The 25729-nt window shown below is 40.2% G+C and overlaps 1 protein-coding gene across 1 annotated transcript; it reads left to right on the forward strand.

Annotated features, from left to right (window-relative positions):
• The first annotated feature begins 141 nt into the window (after window positions 1-141).
• On the forward strand, window positions 142-25486 carry TTC38 (tetratricopeptide repeat domain 38). Its single transcript, XM_072876571.1, has 14 exons — window positions 142-229; window positions 3533-3610; window positions 4127-4208; window positions 4547-4718; window positions 5684-5857; window positions 8107-8182; window positions 9338-9457; window positions 12512-12571; window positions 13685-13723; window positions 14598-14679; window positions 15648-15813; window positions 19274-19433; window positions 19725-19798; window positions 20624-25486. Exons 1-14 carry the CDS (start codon window positions 206-208, stop codon window positions 20715-20717), a joined length of 1401 nt encoding a protein of 466 aa, XP_072732672.1. The 5' UTR covers window positions 142-205; the 3' UTR covers window positions 20718-25486.
• Window positions 25487-25729: the final 243 nt, after the last annotated feature.

A 25729-nucleotide genomic window follows, 5' to 3' on the forward strand; every position in this document is an offset into this window, starting at 1 on the left:
TTCAGGGCCAATAATCTACACGAAACACATCCGCCGACAGCACCGCGGACGCTCTCGGTAACCCGGGGGCTCGGGAGAGAGCAACTGCCAACGGGCCGAACGCCGCCCCCGGCAGCCCCGCCCACTGCTGGCCCGGCCCCTCCTTCAGCGGGGACGGGAGGGGTGGAGCCGCCGTACGGCGGTAGCCGAGCCGGTGAGTGGGATCATGGCGCCGCTGAGGGACTGCAAGGTGAGGGCAGGTCTGAGGCGGAGCGGGATGGCGAGGTGCCCCGCCTGCCCCCGCCGCAGCGACTGAGCGCGGGGGCTGCGGCCGCTCTGCCCGTGGCCCCCGCTCCTGCCTGGGCGCACAGGGGCGGCGGGTGTGCGCCCTTTGGGCGGGCAGTGTCCTCCCGTGTGGGCCTTGGGGAGGTCCCGGGCCCGCCCGAGAGCCGGGCTGGGACGGGGGGCTGCTGGCGGGTGCTGGGTCTGTGGCGGCAGGGGAGCTGAGCTGAGCCGAGCCGGCTGAGGCTGACGGAAGGGGGCGGAGAGCCAGCCCCGGTTTGGCGAGGCCTGTGTTGGAGCTCATCTCCCTTAACCCCCCTGTGACCTTACACTCAGGGTAGGTTTCAGGTGGGGTGAGGCTGCTCTTGGGATCTGAAAACGGGGACGAGTTGCTGCACCCTTCCCTCCCACGGGGGAAGCAAACTCGTGTCTGAACATTTCTGGGTCTTGTTCATAGTGCAGACTGGTCCCGCAGGCACTCACTTGCCCTTCCTGTGGGCCTCAAAAGCGGGTCAGGCTTTCTTTTAACTGTAAACCAGCTTCAAGTCCAAGGGTTCAAAATCTGCAGGAGCTAGTTACTGATTAGTCCTTTGCGTGCTTTCTTCCCGGTGAAGTTCATTTTCTCTGTCACTCCTCTTGTTGATTTTTGGTTAATTAGGTGGAGGGAGGTAAAAAAAGAAGTCTTGAAGGTCTTCTGAGAGTGTCACAGGTTCATGAGTGCCAGAGCTCTGGAGAGCTGCCACTTGGGTAATAGAGGATGTGCTAACAGCAAACCGCAAAGAGGAGAGATTCCTCAGAGCCAGCCAGGGTTCTAGCAGGAACAAAAATACAAATAAACAGTCACCAGATCCTGTGACTAAACTCTCATCTTAAAGCAGGAGAAAGGGCAAAGCTTTGGTCTCGCCAAGAAGCAGTAAGAAGAGCCAAGGCCATGGTGCTCTCCTCCAAGAAGCATCACAGAGAAGAGTCTCTTCTGGAGTCAGAGAGGAAGGTTATGGGGAAATTAGTGTAACAGAACTCAAAGGCAGCCTCTGTGGAAATGGGAGGTGATAATTGTTTCCCAGACTCTTCAGGCTGACTTTTACCTACTCGCACACCTGCTTTCATGGATTTCTTCAGTCACAGTCTGATACCTGAGTACAGACAAGCCCCAAGACATGAGTGTCCCAAGTAGTCTGGGCAGGACCATTTGTGTACAACCCAGAGGACAAGGAGCGCTGGCTCCTCTGTGCTCCCCATAGCTCTTTGGCTCTTGGTTGGCAACAACAGATTAGGTTTAGGGCAGATAAGCAGCTGTTACAGGGTGGTTCTTCCCTGCAGGCTCTTGTCCTGGTGCGCTAACAGGAGAAGTAGTGGCATACATGATGTGATGCAGCCTTGCTGCCATCCTCCTGTTGCCAGAGTGGGAGTCTTCCAGTGAGGGGTGAGTTACCTGGGCTGTAGCCTTGGCAGAGCAGAGGCTTTCTAGAGTGGATGGAAACACCGCGTACCTCAACTAGATCAGCAGTGTCCTTAGCGATGGATGCAGGCCTTTTTTTACTAACACTAGTTCTGCTGGGTTTTCTCATGCTTTCGCACAGACATTTTCATTCCAATGAATCTTACTATTAACAAATCTCCTCAAAACTGGATGGCACTTTCTACTTGGCAAGTACCTTGAGCTGTTGTGCAAAACAGGCAGTGGCATAGAGAGCTGCTTCAAACGGAGCTTGTTTTTGACAACTGGTGATGAAAGTGGTTTGTGGCCTATTTTGCAGGGTGCCTTGAAAGGTAGCCTGTAAGTAGCAGGCCTAACTTTGTTACTCTTTTGACTTTTCTCTTTACGCTGTTTCTGGATATAGCATGGATTGTAAAGAAAAATTGTAATTTTACATTCCGGTGTAGTCTTTCAGGCTTGTAATTGAACACGCAAGTACTTGAGCTGCTGGAATGTGAGCCTTTAATCCAATCACAGTGGTAAAGCTTTAGGATACTATTAGCAAAGATGTCTTTGCCTGGTTACTTAAAATTTTTGACAGTTGGGTCATTAGAACTAGGAAATACCCTAAAGTGTAGAGTGAGATGAACTGAATTCTTGCAGCATCTGCAAGGACTAATCCTCCATTAGGAGGAGTCTGAACTGGCTTGCCCCAGCTCTTTTTTTATGTCTATCCTATATGCTCTGTGTATGGGAATAAAAGTGATGCTGAAGTGATTGGGGCAGCTCCTCAAATGTGTGTATACTTAAGCAAGAATATATATGGTGTGCTGAACGTAAGTGTGCTTGAGAAGCCTATCTTCTTAGAGGCAGTGATGGGTGCAGTATAGGAATGCTGAATGGAGAGTGACTAGTATAAATAAACCTAAATGTTACTAAAAATATATGAATAGGTTGCCAAGGGAAACACCTCAGCTTGAGAGAAGATGGGCTTGTGGTTTTGTGGCCATCCTGTGTGGTGGAAAAGGCCTGCCAGCAACTAGAGATTACATGCCTGTTTGCTGTAGGCACCCACATAAGTTGGGCATTTTGAAATAGGCATTGGATTTTTCATTTTGTTGCCTGAGTTACTTAAGAGAGCAGTTATGGAGACAACCGTGAACCAGGGTGCTATAGCTGCTGCAGCTTAATTCCACTGTTGAGCACATCTGCCTACTAAACTTTTTCATTCTCCAGCAGCTAGCCAGGAGATGTAGCACCTCAGTCAGTGTTACATAGCTTGTTAAGAAACTGTGGCAGCCTGATTCTGTTTTGCATTTTAGCTTTATCAAATGCCCATGTTCTTCCTTTTTGTAAGGCTCAGGTACAAGTCTCTGGTCCAAATTCTTTGTTGGCTGAACGCCAGTGACTTGGTGGATTTGCTCTGTCAGGCTGTTTGGCCTACAAGTTACTTAAGGTATTGATTTCAGTTTCGAAAAAGCTGGGTTTTATTTTACCATGTCTCTACTTCACATGAGGTGTGTCTGCAGCAGAGGGACTAGCCAAAAGTTGAGTTGTAATGACTTAAGAATGGGTCTTTCATTATGAGATGCGTAACCTGTCAAGATCTTCTAGTACACTTTATAATTTGTTGCTTCTTTATTCCCACTGCTAACCCCAACTTATTGAGTCTTCGGACGTAACTACAATGGCACAAAAGGTTTGTGTATGTGCTTACATTGTCCTTCCAGCTTTTCTCTTTTTTAAAAAAAAGCATAGTTGAGGAAAATATCAGAACACCATCAATTTGAAAATCTGTTGGCTTAGTCTGGAAAACGAATGTGTGAAATGAGTGGGTTTGTATTTGTTGTGCAGGCCTGGCAGGATGCTGGACTTGTCCTGTCCACTACTAGCAATGAAGCCTGTAAACTATTCGATGCTGCGCTGACCCAGGTATGACCAAAAAGTGTAAGAAAATGTGATTTGAAGTGACTTGTGCAAGAAACAGTCTTTGCTGTAGTTGATGTTTAAATTTCTTACCAGCTTGGAGAGCCTCACAATCAGGCTGCTACAGGAGTTCAGCCATTAGCAGGCAGCAGAAAACCCTCATAGCAGAGGGCTATACCAGATGCTGCAGCTGTGGGGAAAACTTCAGCCAGCGTGCTCATCCTACGTGACACGGGAGAATCAACCAGTTGACATAAACCACATAGAAATCCACGGTTGTTAGTTCTGCTGGTGGCCAAACTACCTTAAAGAAAACAGTTTTCCTGTTTCCTGTTAAAGAAAACAGTTTTCCTGTTTCCTGTTAAAGAAAACTGTTTTCCTACTGTGCTAACCCTATCTGAATTTGAAGTTTGTCTTTTACTCATTTGTCTTGCTTACTTTTGGATTTTACTTGTGTGAGAGAATGAAAAGAAGCCCAATATTATCAGGGATTCCTCAACCCTCTCTCTGTCTGTCTTACAGTATGCAACCTGGGCCAATAATGAGAGCCTTGGAGGTATTGAGGGGTGTCTCTCAAAGTTAAAAGCAGCAGATCCAAATTTTAGTAAGTGTAACCTTTAATTCTTAGCATGGATAATGCCTTGTGTCTTGGTGTTTAACTTACTTTGTTTAAGCAAGTGGGAAGTGTTGGGTTATAGAATTCTGTAAAACTTCTTCAGACTCTAGAGCAGGCTGGGATGGTTTTGTGTATTTTTTTTCCTTTTCACATCAAGTCTTTTTAAATGGCTATCTTGAAAAGCCTGTAAAAACTTTAGGCTTACAAGACTTCCCGGACCCCTGTGAGTACAAGTCTTGTTTCAAACAACCCCCCCTCGTGTTTATGTAGAGATGAATTACCTGCAATGCTGTACAGCTCAAGTTGTAATGTGCCATTTTCCGTAGCAATGGGACATGTCATTGCTAATGGTTTGGAGCTGATTGGCACTGGAACTTCAGTGCGGCTCAACAAAGAGCTGGACAGTGCGATGAGAACAATGATGATGCTTTCAAAATCACAGCCACTGACTGAGCGGGAGAAGCTTCATGTATCAGCGCTGGACATGTTTGCCCGTGGGTAAGTCCACTGTCATCCCATTTAAAGGACTGTGAAGAGTTTTTAGCTAGTTGGTAGTAGTGTTGCCTGACATTAGCTGACATCTAGCAAAAGATCAGGGTGAGATGTCAGTTGTTGTTCTTGAATTTATCTCTCCAAACGGTAAGTGCCATGACTACTTAGTGAGCAGCACCATAGGAGGGGAAGTGCTCTATTGCCACCACTTCATATCATTAAACACTCCATGTTTTAAACCTGTCATAGATCCATCAGTGGCATATATGGTTTAGAACTACGAAACTAAATATTTAACTACAGTAAGGTCCAATATAACATAACACAGACGGATCCACAGAAGCAAAGCTACAGACTTTTCTTCTCTCTGTTGTCTCCCTGTGTCAAAAACTATTTCATCTGTAAAAGAGGGAGATAGCAGAGTGTCAGAAGGGCCGTAGAGGCTCACTGTTCCATTCAATATGATGAATTTATGTGCACTGCAGGAAGTATGGGCTAATGATTCACTTTCATTATTTGTCAAACAGGTGAGCATGGATTTACCTCACATACTTCTTAGCAAAGGTAAAGAGGAAGCTACTGAAGCCCTGTTACTATGGGTTTGATACCCACTAGAGGAGAGGGAAGGTGTCTTTATGCATGTGAAGTTAGATTAATTATGGTAGGTCTCTGTAAAAACTGTTCAACCCTGTAGGAGAATCTTTAGATTTATGGTTTAAGCTTGTTTCATTTTCCTTGTGTGTTACAATGACTTGTTGTAACTCAAGGACATTTCTTTCAAAAGATTTCCCAGAAGGTGCTCAATGAAGATAATGCCCTTATTACTTTAAAAAAGACTAAGAAATTCCTTTAAGGAAAAAGTCATTTGATGTTGAATTTTCTATTTTTCAGAATAGCATGAGTTTAGAGCTAACAGTAGAGGCAGGTATTTGTGCCTTCTCCCAGCAATCAAAATAATTTTTTATTTCTAGCGAGCTTCCCAAAGCTTGTGATCTATGGGAACAGATTCTGCAGAGCTACCCAACTGACCTGCTGGCCCTCAAATTTTCCCAGGACACTTATTTCTACCTGGGATATCATATACAGATGCGAGATTCTGTTGCCCGGGTTTATCCTTTCTGGACACCTGATACTCCACTGAGCAGGTGGGTCATGCTTCATTTTGAAAATTGCTCTTTATCTGGTGTGCACATACTTTGTGTTTTTTAAGTTCAGACACATCTAAATAGCAAGATCTGTTGGAAACAAACATGTAGATGAAGTCAAGGGCTTAGAAGTTAATCAAACCTGACCACAGCTAGAACATCTCTCCTGTATCCCTGTTGACACTGTTGTTGAGGGTTTTTTCTTAAGTGAGCTGTGGCTCAATTAGTAAATTTGCTGTCAGATATAGCACATGACATGTAACAAACAGGATAAAAATCATGTCCTTGCTGAGGGCAGTGGCAAAACTCCTTTGGGCTTTTATGGGTCCAGTTTTTCACTTGGGGCTCACATTGTGGGTGATAGAGCATGTCAGTGGAAGGAAGAAAGGAATTGTAACTTGGAATACCAAAGCATAGTTCTGAAATAAAACTTTGGGATATACCATAACAGCTGGTGCTGCAAAGACTGACAAGAAGGCAGAATATTTTTAAAATTTCTTTCGTTCAGTCCTGAAAGTTTCGGTTTCCCAAAGTTAATTCAGGATAATCTGAATCTATTGACAAGTGCATAGTTAATAAGAACTAACTTGGGATAATTTTTAAAGTTTTTTTTTAAGACCTGTTAAATTATTTGAAAGCTTTTAACTTTATATAAAAATTAACATTAAATTATAAGTTAAGACACACATTTAGAGATAGATAAATAGGTGATCCACAGGCAACCATAACTTTCTGAATATTTTATGAATGTTGCTGTAGACCCATGCACTGTACCTCCATATCCAGCACAATCTTTTCTCCTTTTTTTCTTCCACAAACAGTGCAGAGAATACAGACTGAATGCTAACATTATAATGAAGCTAACTGAGGTACCCCGCAGTCTCATGGCACAGAGGGTAGTGTCAGGAGTCTCATTTTTCCAGCTGTGTTACTTCAACTCAGAAAAATCTAAACCCCTTAGTTCTTTTTAACTACAATATGCTGGTTTCATTTGTTGGGGAAGTAAGACGACTTAGCAGTTTTGACTGCATTTTTATAAACTTTTCTAGACACAATGCTACAAAAGTTCAGGTTGTTGTCCACTTAATTGTAAAGCAACAGGAAACACCCATATGCCAAGCATTTCTTGAAGTATAAAAACTGGGCAAGTACCCCTTGTCCTCAAACTTACAGGCATGTAGAGTTACACATGAATTGATACGTTGGCAAAAAAAAAAAAAACAACCAACTTTTATTCATCTCAATCCATGAAATAAATCTGTTGCAACATACCCCACACATTTTAGTAGTTCCTTTGCCTCAGGAGTTTAAAACCAAAACCCCAACAGATATTTTGAGAAGCGTAATCATATCCTGTGGTATTTCGCAATCTATGAATCTGCAAATAGAATAGCAGTTAATCATACAATCACAGAATCGTTTAGGTTGGAAAAGACCTTTAAGATCATCGAGTCCAACCGTTACCCTAACACTGCCAAGTCCACCACTAAACCATGTCCCTAAGCACCATGTCTACATGTCTTTTAAATACCTCCGGGGATGGTGACTCGACCACTTCCCTAGGCAGCCTGTTCCAGTGCTTGACAACGCTTTCGGTGAAGAAATTTTTCCTAATATCCAATTGAAACCTCCCCTGGTGCAACTTGAGGCCATTTCCTCTTGTTCTATCGCTTGTTAAATAATTTCTTAAAATGAGCGCATCAGGTATGTGCATAAGAGCATGTAACATCCCTAATTTTCCTTTACATTGGGCCTTTATGGCTTAATGGGGATGCTTTACAACCAGTTTTAAAGGGCCATTTCACATGAAAGTTCTCGCCTGTAGTTTTGTGGGCACTGGAGCAAGTGCAGAAGGCTACACTCATGTTGCTTTTGAGATACTGAGATAACTTCGGTGACAGCACTGTCATGCTTCTAGCCTTCTAATTTTGCATCTTCCAACTGTTATGGAGATCAGCAGATTGTTCTGTGCAACTCTAAACTAATTCTAGCTTATCTAAAGATGTAAGTGTCAGTTCTCAAAACACTGGTGATGTGCATCTTGTTACTGTTTCCCGTGCTGGTGTCTCTGGGCCTTGCATTTCCTATAAGAACTAGCTAGTTGTTCTGTATTTTGCAAGCTTGAACCCTCTTTGTAACTTGCATTGTAAGGACTGTTTTGAATTAAATGCTATTTCTAATAGTTTTTTCTGTCCTAACTTAAATCTGGTTCTAAATGGATGATGTACTGTTTTTGCCCTTTTGCTTAGCTACGTGAAGGGCTACTACTCTTTTGGACTGATGGAAACAAACCTTTTCGATCGTGCTGAGGAGCTTGCCCGTGAGGTAAACTACCTGTTATTGGTGCTAAAAGATTTTAGAGTTCTTAAACCTGGTCCCTGTCTCTGGGTGGTGGTTTGCGCAAATGCCATGAACTGAATCTCCGTCATCCCAATTGTTAGTAGGAGTAGCAAAGAGATAAAGCTCAACATGGAAATACTCACAAAGTTTCATGAGAGACTACTGATAACTATTCCTTAGAAAGATTCCCACATTTATGCCATACCATGGCAGTTTCATCTTGACTGTATTTCCTTCACTTGCTTATGAGTGTGCCTTGTCAGATGGTGTCAGAACACCTGTATAAAATCCATATATTATCCCATCTGCTGTTTCCCCCAGGTATAATTGGCTGTTTACTCCTGTTAAAGAATGTTGGATTGGGTTGATGTAATCTGCTCTTGACAATCCATCCTGTTTGGGTTCTCTCTCCCTTTTTTCCCAGATGCTTGTTCCGTGATTATTGAACAATTAACTCTACAGTGTTCCTGGGGATCAATATTAGCTGGCCTGTTTCCTTTTCATGAAGATAGTCATTATACTTGACTTTCTCCAGTCCTCAGGATTATCCCTGTCCTCCAGGAGTCCTGGATACAATTAATTTCTAATGGGTGTTTTTGACGAACTTCTGTTACATCAAATTGCTGAAAGTGACAACAAAGACTAAACATTAACATTTAAGATCTACAGGGTTAATGACTAACCTTGTATAATGCCTAAGACCTAGTGGGAGTTGTTGAACCAAGAAAGAGGAATTCACTGAATATTCATTTCAGCTGGCCATCTTCTTGAAGAAGAAATGATTACCTGCAAGGCACTGTGTCATGGAATGCCTATGCATGCAATTCTTTCATGACTGATATTGATGCATGTCTGTGAGATAAAATATTATTTGATAATCTTCATTAAAGCCTACATTTTAAAGTGCTTTGCAGGTGTTCATCTCTGTGCAGTAGAAGCTGGGAAGTGAAGTCAGCCAATAAACATTTTCTTCCTTTTCTATCCAAATCACTTCCTGGCCGTCGTTAGTTGGAATAGTACAGGGATGTACTTAATGTGCAGCAAGTAAAAAATAGTTTCTTGTTTCTATATCAGCAGTGATAAATATTGTTATTTGCAAGTTTGCAAGCTTCATCACGTTTTCCCTTTTTTCACTCATAGGCTTTGGCTATAAATCAGACAGATGCATGGTCTGTTCATACTATAGCTCACGTAAATGAAATGAAAGCAGAGGTGAAGAAAGGGTTAGAATTTATGAAGGAAACGGAAACCAACTGGAAGGTAAACATTCTTGTAGCATGTCTGAAAAAGCTCCTTCTAGGTCTTCTTTAATCTCCTCCAGCCAAGTTCTTGATTCCTCTGCATGCAATTCCTTCCTATCTGCAGATATGTTAAAAGCAGTGAAAATTTTACATATTAGAAGAAACTGTCACTTGAAGTGCTGTTACTATCCATGCTTTTGAAGCAAGAGGCAGGAAAAAAAAGGGCATATTATGAGGGACGCATACTGTAGACCTCTTTAAGCCATCGTTACTATGAGTGCTGAGATTACACAAATGGCAAACGTGTCAGTGGGCCGGGATTCACACAGTCTATCCTCTCACACTGCCTTACTTTAGCTAGGGATATTGTAATAAATACTGCTTTTCAACAAGTGTGTGGTGTGTACACACACACCCACACCCACCCACCCCCTAGTTTCTTTTTCCTGGAGGAGCTGATTAGGTATTTTACATCTCATAAAGACATGGCCATTGCGGACAGGTGAAACCTCAGTTGTGAAAACTGTAATTTATTGATATGTGATTTATATATATGTGACTTATTGTGTGGTTTATAAAACTGAAGTGACCAGTGATATTTTCACAAGCTTTTTGCTTAGACTGAGATAAGCACTGAGAGTCACTTGAGGAACCTGGCTAAACCTCTTCATGGAAACCTAAGATGATGTGTGAAATGACACAGTCAGATCAAATGTTTTAGAAGACTCATAAAATATTTGTTTGCTTATGGATAGGGAAGGATTTTAAAAGGTCAACTGTAAAGAAAAGCAAAATGATGCTTTTGACTCTTTTCTAGCGTACAGAAGTTACTTTATATATCCAACAAACTTGAATATCTCCCAGAGTATTGACCAGCTTAATTAGTCAGTCATATGGTCCTTTGCTGTAAGTGAAGCTTAATTTTTATTTGTGTTGGACAGCATGTGTTTTACCAATGATTGTGTCGTATTCAGAGCAGCAGGCTGTGAGGTTTGAATTTGTTAGAACCCACAAGAGTCTATTTTAGAGTCATCTGGCCTGACCATTCCACCTCACCCAAAGAGCAGGGCTGGATAATGAGGCTAGAAGGACTGTTTATTTTGCACTTGTTTTTTTTAAGTTAAGCATTCAGATACCAAGCTTGGAAGTGCGGGCAGAAAACCCTTGCTTCAGGTTCATATCTGTCATTTCTCAGAAAGCCTTTTGTCCTTTGATCTATCAGTTTTAATGAAACAGTGATGCAGGGGGCTGACAGTTTGGATGATGCCTTAAAAACCCCCAATCACTGACTTTTGGATCGATTTTTGAACTCTTTCTTAAAATAGTTGCATGCCTCTGTCATTTGTACCCTTTATCCAACTAAAATAATGTAATAAAGTGCAAGATCAGTAAGTAGAATTGTCTGATGTACCTTCGTGCCTGACCCACTATAGTTAAGACTTATAACAGTTGACATTGTCATAATGATAATATGTATAATCACTTATTTTGTACAACATTTTTCATGTTAGCCATCATGAACACAAGCGTTAAAATGTAAGCGCATGAAAAGAAAGCAGGTCTCTATAAGGGCTTTAATAAAGTTGCTTGTATTTTGCCTGGTGATTTGAAATTTTTAATTTTTATTTAATGACCGGGATCATCTATCTGTACTGCCAGAGTATTCAGGCTCCTTCTGTTGCTTTTAATTCATCTTTCTCCTTCCCAATAAGAGTGGAAGAGATTTGGTACAGGTTTTCTTTACAGAGTACTTTATATTTTTTGTTTCTCCACCCCCCCAAAAAAACGCAGATGCCATTTGTTTTATAGGTATATTTCAGCACAAAATCAGAAGGGACAAATTATCTTACCAGAGGAGACCTCTCTGCCAGTGCTGTTTGTTATTAAATAGGAATGGTTTTTCTGGTGAGCTGTTGGATCGAGTTCCCATAGCCTGCTTTTATATATTTATTTACTAACCTGCAAGCCCACTTCTCCTTTAGCAATTTAATCTCATTCAGAACTCAAAATCAGCAGCAGAAAAAGGGTTTTGTTTTATTCAGTGAGGTAATCCCATGTTCTTGTTTGTATGACATTTGGAATGGAGGTATGGTAGTAAACTTGATATCATCAGGTTTATGCCAAGCACTTAACTACTTCAGTTGTTCAGGTTTGGTTTGTGATTTAATATTAAATAAGTAAAGATTACCAGAATGTTTATCTTGGCGATAAATGTCAGAATAAAGTTCTGACATTCACTGGGAACCTTTGTGCTTCCTGAAAGTGGGTGTTACGGTTGTCACCATGAAAATGATGCTTTTTCCACTTGTGAGTGTGAGGGTACTGGGAGAGAATGGGAGGAGAGGGACGAACCTTTCTGATATTTTAATTTTCATCAAAGGATTATGGAATTATTTTCCTGTCTGTCTATTCTCAATGCACTCACGAAAGTGAACTGCAATGACATTGTCCTGAAGTGCAGGCTAGGGAAGAGTATTTGAAGTTCTAGTGCCAGCTGAAAAGGACAGTGCGAAGTTGGTACAGTCCAGCAAATATTCATCTCATGTGATTAACTGCCAGTGTGTTTGGTATCTAGTGCAGCTTCTGCAGTCCATAGTAAAACATATGTTTAAGAAGTGATTCCTCTCTGTCTGAGCTGGATGTCAAGACGGGTGGGGTGAATGGCCCTCATAAGGTGAGTATCTCTCTCCACTGTCTAGGCAGGTTACTTTAGACAAGACGCCTACATTTTAGATGAGACAAATATTACGCTTGTTATAGATGTGGGGTTTTTTCCTAAGGGGGAAAAAAAAGGTGCTGCAGAAGGGTGAATTCTGAGGCATCCAATTGAAATTCTTCTCTGGAAAATGACATGGGGGAAACCTTGGTTTTGAGGTGTCTCCCTGAATAGCTGCAAGGAGCAAATGTATCAAATGAGAAGGTATCCTGGCCAGCTGATTTAAAGTTCTTGTCTCTTCTGTCTCATGAAGCACTCATTTTTGCTGAAGAAGGAAACAGAGATCTGACTAGATATGTTTAAATGGGAAGTTATTTTGTAAATAATATTTTGTCATCTTTTTTTTTTTTTTTCCAGAACAGTGATATGCTTGCTTGCCATAATTACTGGCACTGGGCTTTATACTTTATTGAAAAGGTACGAGGTATTTTCATATAGGTGTTTTATGGTCCAGATAGGTAATTCATCTAATGCTATTTAAAAGGCAGACCTAACATTTATAGGGTTTTTTTCAGCTATTTAAAAGGATGTTTTTATAAAATAGCACAATGCCATTTTTACAAGCTAGTCCTTTATTACAATTATTTTGAGAAGTTTTAATTACATTGGTCAAAGTTCCAGGATCTTTGTTAGAATGTTGAAAAATTGCTGTGAGATTATTGCATGTTTGAAGATCAAATAGTCTCACTAATTACACTTGTCACAGTTATTTTATAGAAAGATGAACTTGGATCTCTAATTTTCAGACAAAAATTAGACAAAATTCTCTTCAAATTCAATACTAATTTGCTGGCACAAAAATTTGCTGACTGTAAGAGGCAGCTGTAAATTTAGTCACCAGTGTTATTAATTATTAGTGTTAATAATTCTTATTATTGAAACACTTTAAAAATGGTTGCAATTTTACCCAACGTGTCAGGTTGCAATGCAGAATTTCCTTGGATTTCATAATGCTTAGCACTTGTGGGGTTCAGTTCAGCAGGGAGACAAATGTGACATCATTGAGAAGGCCATGTACTTGAAAACAGAGCAACTTGCTTATGCTCAGTATTATTAACACAGAAGGAGCATAATTCTCGATAGTAGTCTAATAGCTTGTTTGTTTTGCCACCTTCTATCTATACAACTTTGTTGCAGCCTGCTTAAAATTATTTTTCTTCCTACCTCTTTGCATACACCATAGGACGCACTAATTTTTGCAAAGATCCCTGAAAGGAACATTAGAATAAGAGGTAATACCTTGTCTTTCTCACTCATGTAACTTACACCAGTGTTGGTACCTATTATTGAATGAAACCTAAACATACTGATTATTTTGCCTAGTAAATCCTGCTTTATCTTAGGCTCCATTCTTTCTTTTGAGGTTTCTTTTAAGGTTACTTTGACTCAGTTTGTTTTGGTCAAGTCATGAGGCAGTTGTGAAGTAATACTATGACATCTATTAATTGTATGTATGTCTTTGGTTACTACCAGTCACTTTTGGTTACTGTATCTGAATGTTAATCATGCAGTCCTCGTTTGCTTTTACAGGGTGAATATGAGGCTGCTTTGACAATTTATGACAATCATGTGAGTAGGGGCCTTTTTTCTTAACTGAGAACGTGCTTAAGACTGTGATACGTGCTTTCTTTCTTCTGTATGAGATTGAAACCTATCAGTGTGTGCCATATATGTATATATATTATTTACATCTGTTGTTACAGTTTTTTAGGGAAACTGTTTCTCAACTGGTAAAATGCCCAGAAAACTTGCATGTTATATAGTTCAAGTGTTTCTTACACTTGTGCTTGAAAGAGCTACAATGGCACTGTAGGTACTGTTTTCCATTCTGTCCGTGTTTCTTATTCATGCTCTGTAGGTCTAAATGCTCCTACTGAAAAAAGCTTTTTGAAAGGATGGAAAATAATTTTCCTATAAGTAGTTACCTTTACAAAGAACTGATTTTGCATGTTCGCTACTAAGTCAACAAAAGCATGTCTTTTGATTCCTAGTTAATTTATTATAGTTCTTTACTGTCTGGATTTCAAAACAATCTTTGTACATAAGCAATATCAAATTAGATAGGATAACATATCTTTGTGAGGATTGTAAAAGTAATGCAAATATTAAGAAAGCTGCTGGGCAGACTCCTATCTACTAACCTTGGCGAAGTGAAGTAATATTTATGGCACTATTTTGGAAAAAATAAAATACCTTGGTGATTCTGCATACTTACCGAGTTTAACTTCATAACAGGAAAAACAACACAAATGAAGCAATATAAGTGTTTGTCATTGCAAATTGCTGTATTCAGGAAAGATGCAATTAGGGCTATTGCAAAGCAGGTATTGTTGAATGAATAAGAAGATAAAATTAGTTCTGTACTGTGAAAATCAGTTTGATTATTTGAATAAGTTCCCACTAGCACATCAGCTGGGCAGCTTATGGATACCTGTGATTACAGATTGCTCCCCGGTGTCTGTCAAGTGGAAGCATGCTGGATGTAGTAGATAACTGTTCGATGCTGTACAGGCTTCATCTGGAAGGTAGGATATCCACCTACCATTCTTTTTTAATGCTGTTAGGGGAACAGTTTTCTTTTTGCCTCCTCCCTTCCCCTGCCTTGCATGTTGGAGAAGTATTTAAAGGTACTTACAGAGCAAGCTTGGTCAGTGTTAGAAAAGAAATCTTCTGTTACAGAAGAAAATTCTGCTCTTGAGAAAAGCCTCAATGTGAAATTCATAATAATGTCCATAACATTTGTTCTTTCCAAGAGGTTTGGGTTTTTTGTTGTTTTTTTTTTTCCCCATGCCAGTATGGTATTTCATTCGGCTCAAGGTAGCATAGGTCACATATTTCTTTTTTGACAAATTCAATTCTATTGTCCCTGGAGAGTTAAGGCTGAACAATCAAGCACATAAGCCTCTAAAAAGCTGTAGAGCTTCCTTGAAGTGCATTTCAAGTTAGATACTTAACTGTCTATTTTGATATTGATTGAAATAGCTGGTACATGTATATTAGCCTCTGGCTTTTGTGTACTCTCCTTGAACTCAGTGGCATTTCTCCTTAACTTTTTTAAGCTAGTGTTTATACACTAGAGTTCATGAAGCAGGGGACAGACAGACAGATTGACATTATTTTCACACTATTCTGCTAAAACACTAATGATGCATTGGGTTTGTTTATGAAATCCATGTTACTACTTCGTATCGTTTGATTGCTACCGGTAGTTCATTATGAACATCATCTCCAAGAAAAGAGCGATCCCATAATAAAGCCAGAACCTCACATAATGCAATCTAGAATATTGGTGATAAATTACTGACAGTCAGTAAACTCTTTGCCCAAATATGGTAGGCTGCAGCTGAGCATTACTGTATAAATTTTGCCACATCAGGGAATGTTTTCTCGAGTTTAGTCAGAATGTTGTTTATGCTGGGTGACTGAAAGTATATTGCGAAGTCATGCTTTTGCATGTGGTATTTTTATTGAGAAAAATATTTTTTACTCTTAGGTGTAAAGCTTGGAGACAGGTGGAACAATGTTCTCAAGCTTACAAAGAAGCACACCAAAGATCACATTCTTTTGTTCAATGATGTACACATCTTGATGTCCTCACTTGGAGCCAAAGACCACAAAACTACTGATGAGCTTTTAACAACTCTTCAGGAACTTGCCAAGTAAGCAAGTGAATGGAAGTATTGTATTCAATAAATATTTTGTCCTCTGGACTTCAGGGTGATAATGTCTCTGGCTTGCCAAAGCACTACAACATGCTCTTCTCTGCTTTAGCATGTCACTGGGGCATGTCTGGTTTAAGTAGGCCAATCTCCAGTTAGGAGATCCCTCTAATTATTTATTTTTTGAGTTAATGTCTAGAGGGTTTTCTAATCTTGTTGAGCAGAAGTCTCTTATGTCCAAGATCATGGACACTAACTGAACAGTTGCTGTGTATTTCCTTTCAATGGGAGGACATACATACATACATACATACATTCATTCAGTGAATGAAGTATTTCACCTGTGTATTAGTAAGGGCATTCTACAATATATGTCAGCTATCTATGGTGGTTCTTTTTTGCTCTGGTTTAAAAGGTTCTTTAATAACAGAGCATTAGTTGGTAGTGATATTCTAATACTACTATTTGATGCGTTGTGAAGTACCTCTGCAGGAAATGGAATTTACTGCTAAAGTAATAATAGATAATATTTTGCTTTCAAATTAAATTATTTGAAAAATTTGAATGTTTAAGTATTTCATCTAAACAATGTTTTTTTTGTGTGTTCCCTTATGTATTAAATAACTGTAAATTGCCTTGATTTTTTGAAGGGATTGATATATAGATGCTTTAAATGCAATTTCTTCCCCCCACACACACCCTGTTTTTCGTCTGTTTCAGTATCTATTGCTTCCCTTGCCTTAAAAAAGAAGGAAAGAGAACCTGAAATTGTCACTATGTGTTCCTAACTATAGTACCATCAATCAAAAATAATTTTTTAAAAAGTTATTTTTAAGAATACTTAACAAAAACAAATAACTGTCAAATCAAGCCTGAGCATGTCTGATTTGACTAAAGTAGGAAATGGGGAATATCTTATATAAAAGTATATAAATATATGTGAGCATATATGAAGTATATAAAACTGCACATGCACACCACTTCAGGGAAGCTTTAATGAACATACGTTACTGATCCTTTCACCCAGTGCTTCCTTTTGCCTATGTGTTCAGCCTTTTGTAGTAATACAGCTGTACGTTTTTAGCTGTAGTTTGAAGTATTATAAAGCTTAATTTTATTATTTGAGAAAACAGACTGTGAGATGAAGGGATTATATTATTGGTTGGATTAATGGATTAATTTATGTGTATCACTAATATGTAATAGCTAAATGATACCTAAGATGCATTTTGTATGTGTTTAAAAAGCAGTCATAAAAATCTGGCACAAACAATAGTCATTCTTAGCTTTTCATTAATATTTTTCTGTAGCCTTTGCAATTTGAAGTTGACAAGAATTTTTATTGTAAAGTATTCCATGACGCGCTCTAGTGGTTGGTATCACATGCTTATTTTCATGGATGGAAACGTTAGTTAATGCAGGGGGTACGTTGTTCTTCATGAATCAATACTTCAGATCAGTTGCAAGAGAAAGGAAAAAAAAAAATCAGTCTTCCATCTCTGTGCATTTTCTCAGCTGGAACAAATGTTTAAATGAAGAATTGTTTCATCATTTTCATCATTAACTATCTCAAAATGTAGTCAATCAGATTCAGTGTTATACAAGTACGTATGGAAGATCGGTCTGACCTAAGCACTTAGCTATGATGAGTGCTCTAAAGATAATGGAAGGCCAAGACATACATGAAGTTGATAAGGGGGATTCAGACTGGAATGTGGAATGTCTAATCAAGAATTATTGTCCTTGGGAGTGAAGCACATCCTGGAGAAATATGTAAGCTAATTAAGATGTTTTTGGAACAACCTGAAACTACTAGGAGAAGTGTGTTAAGAAGCACCCTCACATTAATATCCTCATTAAAATACTAAAAATCACACCCCTTGAGCTGGAGACGCCCGCCCAAGCAGAGACCCCTCACCTTTGGGCATGTGCACAAAGTAGTACTGTAGCTTTAAGATTGAGACAAGAAAATGTAGACCAATAGAAAACCGCTTTGTGTAATTACTTATACATATGTATAACTAGACTGTATAAATATTGTACCTGCATGAACGAGCAGTGTGCTAGCTTTGTGGAATTACCACCTAGTACCCAGTTTTGCACAAAACCAGAAATAAATTGTTATCTCGGCTCTGTGTGCGTGTTGGGTGTTGCACACCAGGTAACAAACTCTGTTTGTGAAGGCAACAAAACTACTTACTTAAAATGCACATCTGTTGTGCACTCCTAACTTTCCAGGATGCCGTATTTTGTTTAAGGAATGATAAACATATAGGGCAACATGGCATACTGAAAAATCAACATTGACCTTGTGGAAGAAATGGGAAATGTGTAATACTGACTCAAGAAGGATAGCACAGAGTATGCTCTCTGTTTGGTAAATTTAAGGTACTAGTGTGGGAGTGTGACTCTCAGCTGTCGTTGCAAGCACTCAAAACAGAAGCCAGTGATTAATGTTCCTCAATGTTAAAGATTTAATTGGAAAATTTACAGAAAGGTCTGTTCTAAACAATGGATGGAATTTATAGCATTGAACTGTGCACTGTATTCTCGGGAATAGTTTATATTGCTTGGCGTAGAAAGCCCTCCTCTCCTCGTATTGCCAGCCAGCCATTTGGCACTGAAATGGCACTACCTCCAAGGCCTGATCAGTGTCAGCTTCTTCTGTAGCAGTGGAAAAACACAATTCCACATTATCCCGTGCAGGTATTGCCTGTAGACCAAAGAGCTACAGTTTGGTTACTTGTATTTTTGGTTTTGTTTTGTTTTGTTTTTTTAAATATTGCCAAGGATGCCTGCTAGAATGCATATGTTCTTCTGCAGGCATATTGTCATGCTATATGCCTCTTCCACTCTTAGATGGTTAGGATACAAGCATTAAAAAAGAAAAGAAAAAAAAATAACTTAAGAGCTAGCTAAAATCCATTGCTGTTTGTGGGCCTAAAAGCAGTCGGTCATGGTTAGAATAAAAGCGCAGACTTTGAGAGCTGTCATTGGGAATACAGTTTACATTACAAAGACAGCAAGGCACTGTGCTGTGTGGCGAGCCGTTTTGCAAGATTATTATTTGGAGCTGTTTGCAAGGGACTGATTGCCACTCTTGGTGGAGATGAGAACAGTCCAAGAACTAGCAGTAGGATGTTCTGGTGAGATAATCAGAAGAGAAACTGTGCAGTTTTCTCACTTTTCTAGCCAAAACTGTTTATTGCAAAGGCAGGAGGGGTTGGGCTTGTGCCTTTTGCAGATATATGCAAAAGAATGAAAACTGACTGATTGATGAGTAACAAAAAGGTGAAAGTAACATAACCACACCAGAAGATATTATCTAAATGAAGTAACTGAAACATCAGGCTTTTTACAGTAAAAAAAAAATTCTGTCTGCAGGCAGTGACAGACTGGCACTGAAACATGCATGTTTATAATTTGACTTATGGGAGTTAACCACTTTCTTGTTCTACAGAGCACCTTCTGAAGACCATGAGCTTTCCCTGGCTCCTAGTTTGGGGTTGCCGCTGTGCCAGGCTTTTGTAGAGTTTGAAAATGGAAATTGTGACAAAGCTGTAGACCTGCTGTACCCAATCCGTTATCAACTAATCCAACTAGGAGGCAGTAATGCTCAGGTAAAAGAGATCAATAAAAGACTTTTTGGTGCAACTTAATCCTCTTTCAGTAGCCTCCAGTAGGCACTTACATTATTAACACCACTTCATTCTTAGGAAATGAAAAGCTAAACTGTGCTTGTGACTGAATCCTGTTTGCAAACACTTATTAGCAGTGTTAGCTGTTTAATTTTTCTTGTCGATATGTTTCCTTCCTCAGTGGTTTTAATAATTTGGTAAATAAGACATTGTAACCAGCAATACTTGATAAGTTATTTATTACTTTGTATTTTTGCTGACTTCTTTTTTCAGAGAGATGTTTTCAGCCAGTTATTGATTCATGCTGCTTTAAATTCTAAATCACAAGCCAAACAAAACCTTGCAAGGTGAGTATTTTTCCTGATAAATATTTGTGGAAGTAGTACTGTTACTAAAAGTAAGAAGTAGCGAGTATATTCAAATCAATAAATTAAGGCTAAAATTATATGCAAGCATTTGTGTTACACGTAGCAACATTTAACTAAGATAAAAAGTACAATAGTTTCCAATTCCAAAAGTACACTCTTGCGGTCTTGATCAACTATCTGTATTTGTTCAAGGGCAGTTGACTTTCAAATGGTTCTGTCTTAAAATGTGGCCTCCTGCCTGTTGATCAGTTTACTTAATGGACTGCTAAACTTCTGTGAACTGCTGAAAATCAAATCTGTCCTAATGATGACATCGGCTTTATTGGGAAATAAGATCTGCAGAGTCTGATATGTGAGTTTGTCTTAGTACAAATCACAGGAGCCTTGTTTGGTAGAAATCGTAGATGTTGCTTATTCACCTATATTGAGTTCTGTTGAAATGTATTGACTGGGTCTGCCTGTGCACTTAAAAGAATGGATCCTTGGGACAATGAGACCTTGCCTGTTCCACTCCTGAGGTCTCTTTGAAACTTAAAAATTAGATACAGTATCAAAATGATTATTTGGTGCACTCTGATCTCTGGGTGCTCATTTTCAGTCTCTGTCAGTGCTGAAAACAATTCTCTTCTGCATAAACTTACTGCCAAGGCCAAATGTTTCCAATAAGGGAAATCTGCACCTCAAGGGCAGGTCTTTATGTACCGTTTTCCTCCTCTTACAAGGATACTGCTGGTGATCTCACAGGAAAACTGATGTTGTACTCATCACCTTCCTGTTTCTCTCCTACCTCTTCTCCTTTCTCAGGTGCCTCCTGAGAGAACGTGATGTGATGAGACCAAATTCACCAATGACGGAGCGACTTATTAGGAAGGCAGCATCCATTCATTCGATGGCATAAAGTCTTTCCTCTGTGCTTCAGCTGAAATAGCAATAAGCTTACCAATCAAAGTCTGGGTGCAGGGAGTGGAGGGGTGCTATGCTGTAAACCATGCTAGAGATTCATGGTAGGTAAGAGTACCCTATGAGTCAGAGAGCTGATGATGATTTCTTTAAAAAAAAATATATATGTATACAGCTGTTGCATTTCAGGAGGTTGTATCTTAGATGATTCCACAAGGAAGGAAGAAGATAAGCTGCTGATAATGCACAGCTTTCTGAAGCATCCCAGGACACTGCTTTTCTGGTATATTTTCCTGAAAGTTCTCTCTAACCCTGATTATATACAGTACAGTAACAGTGCCTGGATTTCAGTCATTCATTGTCCCAATTTGTTCCTTCGTTAATATGTTAAATAATCAGTAAACTGCTCAGCTAATTCAAATGGATCTTTTAAACATAGCTAATAGGAAAGTATGAGGCCAGAGCCAATAACAGGCATGAACTGAATTCCATATCAAGCTTCCAGTCCGTTCAGGCGTGAGTCCCAGACTCTGGCATTACAGATCTGTCTGCATTCAGGATCTCTTTCCAGGTGCATATTTTTAAACTCCCTCTCACAAAATGTTAAACTTTTTCATTTCAATATAGCACCTCAGAGCTTTCTGAAATTACTGTGTGAATGAAACCAGACATGAGGGGTAATAGCTGGCTGTGACTATTCTAACATGCGTACTCCCTTGGCACTTTTAAATCTTTCAGAAAAAAAGAAAAAGCCTGGATTTCAACTTAAACAGTACCATCTCTGAATGGTAGTTTGGACTGGCGTCTTTGTGCTTACCTGAGCTTTTGGAAAGTCAGGCCTTACTACCATCTCAATAGCATGAGTCCCTACATGTTAGCAAAGTAGAGTTTAAAACCAATGTTAAAGCATGCACTTTATAGAGGTATCTCAGAGCAGGTGAAGACTGGAAGGGAGCTTCCGCCATAGAAAGAGAGCTAAGGGGAACTGACACAAAGCTGTGTCCCGGCCCAAGTGATGTGACAAGCTTTGGTGCTGCAAATGAGGCACGATATGAGCCGTGTACCTCTATGAAGTTCTGGTGCCTCTGGATTCCAGCAGTGCAGCAGAGCTAACAGATTGTCTTGCAACAGTAATCCAGAAATCCCTAATGAAGGGAAAGATGGTATTTCAGACTGAAACTGAACTAATGCCTCCTCTTCTTCCCGAAGAGAAATGCCACACTCTTCAACTGCCCAAGCTCTGGCTTTGGTATCACATCTGCAAGGTGTCCTGGACACACACATGCCTGCCCCTCCTTCCTGTCCAGCTCAGGCTCTTTCCCATGTCCCGCAGCAGCCGCACCCCACATACAGTTTCCTTTTCACCTAAAAAAGCACTCTCACAGCTGGCCCTGTACTGCCCCTGGAGTTCCTGCATAGAGGAACAAGACGTCAAGTGCCTTGCTGCCACTCTTCTTCCCCCAGCCCTCACCTGAGGTAAAAATAGTTTATTTTTAAATCAATGATAATTTGTGAAACCAGATAAGGGTGGTGCATCCTTGCCTGCAGCCTTTTGAATCCTGTGGACAGTCGTAGTTCCCTGTTCTTCAGCTTCATCACTGCTTTATCTGTTCAGCCATGACTGTGATTGGCTCACTCTGTGCTCAAGTTATACTAGATTTTTACTATTATTTTTAATCAGTGCATTTCAAGCAATGACTTTAGACATAACTTTTTACTCAAGGAATATAATAAGTCTCATTAGGGAACAAAAGCCTGAGAAGTCTGCTGGTTGGCTATGAAGTATGTATGTAGTTTATGTAATCCATGGCTACACAAACTTAAGAATGACAGTTGTAGTACTTTTGATATAATGTGACTGAGAATTTTGCTTTACATCAATAAAGTCAAAGATGTGCTTAGTTGAGCAGCAAGTATATGACTTCTCTGCCTGTATGGATGAAGCTTTTAAATGGGTTATTCAGCCTACTTTCATAAACCTGTAACAGTATGCATCCTCTTTGCTCCCGTGAATGTGACTAGAAGCTTTTTTATTCAACAAGTACTACACATTTTGCCCATAAATGAGAACTTCTGGCCTTCTACCTTATCTTCCCCTTATTTTCATCTAAAATACTCAAACCATTCTGTCTTGCTCCACCACACTATGCTGAATCATTTTCAGTTACTATTATGAAAAATAATTAACAAGCAGGTAGCTCAGTGGGAAGAACAATATGAGAGGAAGAACAAGCAGAGGAAGAACTTGACCAAGGACCATGCTGACTCCTAAAAGCTCACTTGCTTATATCCAAGCAGAGCAGTTAGTTGAAAAGCAGTTGATACAAACTTTATATAAACATCTTCTGCTTATAAATGAGATACTGTTTTTGCCCAGGTTATGCAAACAAACACAAATACATCCCTATCCTTGCTATCTTTGCCACACCCATTAAAGTTAGTAGGCCATCCCTCCCAGTCTCCGTGGCACTTCTTTTTCTGGATTAAGAGGGGCAGAGGTCCTTTGTGCTGTGCATCAGAATTTGAGCCTGGGCAGTAACTTCCCTGCCAGCGTTATATCAGGAGACCTCTACTTTTAACATTGATGGTATTTTTCATGATCCCCAGAGTGACTGCAAGGGCAATACCCCCACTTCAGAAGCCTTTTCTGAACTGCTTTCTTAGTCATCTGTGCTGAGACCAGCACAGCTCAGTTATCTCTATGGTTTCTTCAGCGTTAGCTGTTTGTTGTAGCTCGGTGCAATAAAACAGGGAGCTGGTGATGTTCTGTTGGACTTCACTACTGTCAGACCCGGTACTGCAGTATTTGTAACAATTCTGTTGATATCAAGCAAGCTGAACGAAAAGGTTCTTTGGAAAAATCTTTGCTCCAGTGGGTCTAGGTTTTAGGACCCATTAAAAGAATTGTTAAAGACCTGTCTGGTTTAGACTGTTCGTGCTGTACTAAAACCTACCATGATGATTTGTGATAGGTATTGGACATTGCTGTGAAAGCACACCTGTCACCCATCATCTAAGGCCTTCCCTAGGCTCCTGCCACTCAACTCCAAAGCCTTCCTACAGCTTATTGGTTTTGTTGGGGAAGAAAGCGTATCACAGCATCAGCAGTATCATGACCAACTATTGTAGCAGGTACACTCCTTTTGAGTCATTTTTTTTGTTTGCAAATCAAGACCAGATTTATTACCCCAGGGTGAAGCATGTTTTTTTAAACAAGTTTTCAACCCATGTTTTCCTGATAAAGGCATACATATAGATCTTTTCAAATACAAAATAAAGGCCTCAGTCAGCTGCAGGAACCTCTGCATGTGATAGCTTCTTTTAACTTTGTATGCGTAGCTACTGACCAAGACCTTTCAAGAGGATATTATGCCTACCTGTGTACAGCCACCATGCAGTCTCACAGGCCACGACAACACTTGGCATTGGTGAACGGGCTTGTTCTGAGGCCTTGAGTCTTTTTCCTGAAAAATGGCATTGCATTTGTTTTGCAGACTCCCACTCGCAGCTGCCTTGTCTTTGAGACATAAGAAGCCAAAGAGCAGCTGTGCCAGAGGGCTGCACATTCACAGCTTTCACTTCTTCAGCGCTGTCACCAACGTAGCATCTTTTTTTGCAGAGGCTTGAATGTGCCAGGACGCAAAACAAAGCCCCAGAGCCTTGCAGGGGCAAGGAAGCTATGCTGACACCGTTCAATTTCACAGATACCTCACAATGCTCTCCATCTTAATACCTGAAGGGTTTTGGGTGGGGTGGAGGGAGGAGACCGGACTAACAGAGCTGCTGACCAGCTGACTGCTAGGATTGCATCTGTCCTATGCTTCATTGTAAGCAAACTAGCTGGTTGGCACCCCAGCTCACAGGGGTAGACTGGAGGTAAAATGCAACAAACTTGCTAAGACTTTTTTTTTAAATAAAAAATTTACAGTGGTGCTGCTCATGGCACATTCTGTGGTACTATTCTCTAAACTCTCTGCATCTTGAAATGTGAGAAGTAGTTACTCCCACAGTTTAAAGACATGACCAAAAAGCAGGCATCCAGAAGTCAAGAGCAGCAGTATCTGTGCTCATGAAGAGCCCCCTATAATGCCGTGCCTAAAAGAAGGTGAAGTTACTGGATTAAACACAGAATGTGCCCTTAGCAAATGCATTTTTAGCCTTTTCTGAACAAGCTTGTTCTGAATTCACCTATCGAATTCCCTGAAAGCCATTAACCACATTATAATATAAGGTTAGTGAATGAGGCAGATACAGCAGGGCAGTCAATAACCTGCTTTTAGCCAATCCAGAAATCCAAGAAAAGCATCATCAGCAACAAATCAAAGTGCTATGATCACACATAGGCTATTTCAGAGAAAAACATAGCCCACAAGTGTCAGTCTCAACAGGCAGTGCTAGGATTGCCAGAAAAAAGCCAATATGGTTTCTGCTCAGAGTCACTAGGAATGAAAAAAATTACTTCCAAAATGCTGTTGGTTTTCATGAAAACACACTTTGATTTGGTCTTACCTTGAAGCTGGCTTGTTGCAGCAACAACTGGAACCATAATTCAATCCAGTGGCTACACAGCTGCCACACAAGGCATTATTCTTTTCCTCTCACACACTATGCCTTTTACCAAGCTCAAAGGGCAAAGGATTACTATCAGCCTGTCGCAAGCATGGCATTTCTCTTGCAAGGTGTTTTGCTTGGCATCAGTTAGGAAGAGGCTGAGGTGCCAGTAGGTGGGAGAACCTTTTTGTCTTTATGCTCCATCCTCCTGCATTCAGAGTATGTTTTTTTCTAGCTTTCTTCCCTCTTCAGCTCAGCTATCCAGACTGAAGTTCTTGTTTTCCTTCCCCAGAGCAGCTCTCATCTACAGTCCAACCCTGCACCGATTAAATAGCCAATATCTTGTGCACGAGAGTTGTACCTCCACCCGGCAGCATTTCTTGCCAGACCTATGGAAGTGCAGTTTTGACAAGGTGAAGCACAGTACTGGAGTTCCCACTTCTTCCCTTGTCCTTCCTC

The sequence above is a fragment of the Ciconia boyciana genome, chromosome 1 (genome assembly GCF_034638445.1).
Source record: "Ciconia boyciana chromosome 1, ASM3463844v1, whole genome shotgun sequence".
NCBI classification, from domain to species: domain Eukaryota; kingdom Metazoa; phylum Chordata; class Aves; order Ciconiiformes; family Ciconiidae; genus Ciconia; species Ciconia boyciana.

Bases quoted from the DNA above. Each gene is read 5' to 3' on its own strand.
- TTC38 (XM_072876571.1), top strand. From the start codon at position 206: ATGGCGCCGCTGAGGGACTGCAAG. The intron at 14,680-15,647 runs GTAGGATATCCA...TTTTACTCTTAG, and splicing joins GTACAGGCTTCATCTGGAAG to GTGTAAAGCTTGGAGACAGG. The intron at 19,434-19,724 runs GTAAAAGAGATC...TTCTTTTTTCAG, and splicing joins TAGGAGGCAGTAATGCTCAG to AGAGATGTTTTCAGCCAGTT.